Consider the following 4,094-nt stretch of genomic DNA (forward strand, 5'->3'; position numbering starts at 1 on the left):
AAGAATATTCTCCAGAATCATAGGCTTTGAGCATTTAAATCTCTGCTATGAACTTATAATCTAGTTATAATAGGGCCAAATCACATGGAATCCTAATTATGTAATCTAGTTTCTTTTCAGAATGTATTAAAATGTAATTGGATGATGGCAGAACGTGATGGCAAATCTTTCTTATGCTTACAGTTATATGGAAGCAAAAGATGGAGGGTTTTGTTTTGCTTTGCTTTTTTAATCACATTCTCTATTAAATGAACAATTATAGATCACAATTCTTAGGAGCTTTAGAAATGAAAAACAACCTAATATGTTTCTGTGAAATTATGAGTTCCTCGCACAATAGGCCATAACAGAGACATTATGGAAGAATGAAGCAGTTTTTTAAATTTCTAATTTGGGGTGGGGGATTTTTTTTTTCTTTCTCCTTTACAGAAAATGAACAATCAATATTTTCGCTATGAAGTCCTTGCCTGTGAGACGGGTGAGCTGAAAATCTTCTGGGAAAAGACCATTGAGAAGCAAACTCAACATTCAAAAGCTGAGAAAGACCGTTTACAGAGAAGTGCATTGACCAAGTGAGTGAGCACTTGGTTGACCTTTTGTGATTGATTTTGTTTGTTTGTAAATCTCATAAACATTATATGCAGTAGATGTGTGAGAATGGTACCAGAATAATTTCTGACTTTGGGAAAAGATAATACCCTATACCCCAAAATGGCAATATAACAGGACATTTTGGGCATAGCAGTGTTCTGTTCTCCAATGGAGAGGAAGATCTGGACTTACTTCCTCCCTCCCTTCCTCCTTTTATTTCACCTTTAAGTTACTTTTTGACTCCTGGCAACTACCTGGAGTAGTTACTGCAATTTTCTTGAAAATGTTTTGGGAATAATTTGCCACTGCCTGCTTCCTAGGGCAGAAAAAGAGTGACTGGGGTGAAGAGGTCACCAAATTGACAGTGCCTAAGGTGGGACTAGAACTCACAGTCTCCCAGTTTCTTGCCCAATGCCTTAAATACTACAACAAACTCCCTTAGATTCTATCTAGAGTGATCAAACCCAGTTGAGAGAAGCAAGAATTGCTTGGAAAAATGTAATCACTACAACAAACTCCCTTATATTCTATCTAAGGTGATCATACCCAGTTGAGAGAAGCAAGAATTGCTTGGAAAAATGTAGGAGTAGAGAAATTTTAAAAATCTGCCCAACCTTTCCTGGTTATGGGAAATTAAAAAGAAAAATAGTGCATTCTCCATTTTCTTGGCCATAGTAAGACTCCTGCTGGTTAAACAATGTCTATGCTAACCAACTGCCTTTCTTCCAAACAGACTCAGAAACGAATGGAAAGCAATGTTGGAAAAAAGATTAAAAATGATAAAAGAACATGAAGGAAAGAAAGAAGTCCCTCAATGAAGAAAAAGCACAGGTTTATGTACACTGATTGGAAAATGGCTTAAATTGAAAGAAGAAAATTTGCACTGGGGCAAAGCTGTAATGTTTGGCTTGCATTTGCTTAAAGCAACTTTCCAGAACTGAATACTCTCCAGATATTTTGGACCACAACTCCCAGACTTCCAAGTCAACATAACAGTTCTAATACACCTGGAGGCCACCAGCCTAGGGGAAGAATGATTTAAGAACATCCCTGAATTTATGTTAGAAATATATGTGATATTAAATAAGGTTTATTTCAAGAGGAGTTCAGTATCTAATGGACTCATGAACATGTTCATGCAATTTTATTGGGAACAATACAGATGTTGTTTGTACTTTTGCTAAGATTTTCTCCTGATTCCCCAGTCTAGGCAGCAGTCCTGGAATGCCCTGATATGAGAGAGAGAGACAGACAGACTATATTAGTTTGAGTTGCTCTTCAACTAAAACACTTCTCTGCTTTTTTTCTTATTTACCACTTTTTTAGAATCTAGCATACTGTTTTAACTTTTAGAATTACACATTTTTCTTATCAATTTATAATTTTGTATATTGCCGTAGGAGGCCTTCAGACTGAGAGGCAATTGATCAATATTATTGAAACATAATGTTTTCTTTTGGAACATTAAATACGTCAGCCAAGCTATATGTAACTGCAAATGCATGAAAGTTGTCCTTGGGCCAGCAGGTCTGTTTGTTCTCCCAGTTCTTTATTCTTGGAAGGGAAGTATGTCCACACACCTCTTGCAATCATTACTATTTTGACATGGGGGATATCATACTCTGAGTATCAAAAGGTGCCACAGAAGTAAGTAAATCCAGTCTTTCTGGAGTCTAGATGTGCCAGCTATCCACAAAGACTAATAAATTCCTTAAATCAGTTTCAATGCAAAGCTATCTATAAAATAAAGCAAACTATCCCCAGGAGCAAAACAAAAAGTGAGAAAATGCCATTCCTCTCTCTCTCCCATATTGCTAAATTCATGGTGGCAGGATTGGAGAGTCAAGAAGGTTCTGCAAAGCTGCAACCTTTCACATAATTATCTTGGGAGAATCCAGAAACATTATTTCCATGTAGAATTGCACTATGACTAAATAAAACCCCATGCTTTCACATATTGCACAAATTATCTTTTGCTGCAAAAGATAAGCTGGTGCCCTGTTCCATTCCATTCCATTTAGAGTTCAGTGTTATTTCAACACTCACATGGGATGCAATTTTCCATTATTTCTACAAGTACAGATAGTCCTTGACTTACAACCATTTATTTAGTGTACGTTCAAAGTTATAATGATGTTGAAAAGGTGACTTGCACTTATGTTGCAGCATTCCTATGGTAATATGATCAAAATTCAGGCTCTTGGAAAAATGGCCTGATTTTATGATGGTTGCAATGTTCTGAAGTCATGGGATATCCAATTGTGACCTTCCCAGCCAGCTTTTGACAAGCAAATGGAGAAAGCCAGATTCGCTTAATGACTACATAGCATCTGCAGAGATTCACTTAACAACCATGGCAAAAAAGGTTATAAAATCTGTTGTGACTCACTTAACAACTTCCCCACTTAGGTCCGATTTGTGGTTGTACCTGTGTTTGAAGCTAGTTTTAGTAACCTAGAAATAACCAGAAGCTTCAGGATAGTAGATGAGTGGATGCCACTGCTGTGAGATTGGGCACAATTGCATGAACATGTCCTATATGGTAAATATTTTATTTAATGTTACAATATAAAAAAAGAAAAAAATGATTGCATGCTCATAAAACACAGGCTTTTGAAAATATGGCAATTTTGGGGGTTCCCAAAAATTTCCTGATGAAACTGGTTTCATTATATGCAACTTTTATATCATAATTAACATTCTAGTTTTTGGAAAAAAAATGTAAATACAGAAATGTTATAAAATAAATTTGTCCTAAAAATAACTGACTTATGATAGTATTTATTCTGGTTACTATTGTGCCATACAATGTTAAATATTTTCAGTGGGAAATACAATCCTTGTAATATACATCTTTGAATGTTCTTTTCATTTTGCCGATTCAAACTGAAACAAGGAGACCATGATTCCTAGATCAATAAGAGTATATGGCTATATGCAGTGGTGGGCTGATGCCGGTTCGGACTGGTTCAGGCAAACTGGTAGTTCCAAACGGTGGGTGCACCCCCCCGCCCCAGGGCTATTTCATCTGTGTTTTTGGAGCCATGCGCATGCGCTCACATTTTCAGTGCTGAGCGAACCGGTTGTTACATTATGTGATGCCCACTTCTGGATATATGTGCCAGGTTTATAGGATAGCAAAACCCAAAAGCAAATTTGGCTATGGAACATATTAATTCTTCTTCCAAGTGTTTCTAATACTTTCTCACTCCACCCTCGCTTAAAAAAAAATATAAACAGAACCCACATATTACATGAAATAACAGAAATAAAACACTATACTCAGGCCTTTAAATTAAATTGTGCTTTTCTCTGTAACAAGGCATTCTCTACAGAGTTATTTATACAACTTTTCATAGCCAAAGGCATTAGCTAAATAAATAACGTGAAGCCAAGTTACCGTCTTAGATCATTGATGCCTTGTGATAGTTTTACTGTCTTTTAAAAAAGCATGCTTTGTATGCGTAAGAAAATCAAGAGAGAATGGAAAAAGACACAGAGAT

General features: G+C 36.2%; 1 protein-coding gene across 1 annotated transcript; it reads left to right on the top strand.

Moving 5' to 3' along the window:
* Positions 1 to 432: 432 nt before the first annotated feature.
* LOC148045402 (protein FAM240B-like) lies at positions 433 to 1,559 on the top strand. The gene is made up of 2 exons (XM_087715108.1): positions 433 to 572; positions 1,325 to 1,559. Exons 1-2 carry the CDS (start codon positions 433 to 435, stop codon positions 1,407 to 1,409), a joined length of 225 nt encoding a protein of 74 aa, XP_087571234.1. The 3' UTR covers positions 1,410 to 1,559.
* The last annotated feature ends 2,535 nt before the right edge of the window (positions 1,560 to 4,094 follow it).

Source organism: Thamnophis sirtalis, unplaced genomic scaffold (assembly GCF_051295495.1).
Source record: "Thamnophis sirtalis isolate CommonGarterSnake01/CBP01778 unplaced genomic scaffold, rThaSir2_p1.2 scaffold_5, whole genome shotgun sequence".
NCBI lineage: Eukaryota > Metazoa > Chordata > Lepidosauria > Squamata > Natricidae > Thamnophis > Thamnophis sirtalis.

Coding starts and splice junctions, on each gene's coding strand:
- LOC148045402 (XM_087715108.1), top strand. CDS start 433: ATGAACAATCAATATTTTCGCTATGAAGTCCTTGCCTGTGAGACGGGT. Junction 573..1,324: donor CAGAGAAGTGCATTGACCAA/GTGAGTGAGCAC, acceptor TCTTCCAAACAG/ACTCAGAAACGAATGGAAAG.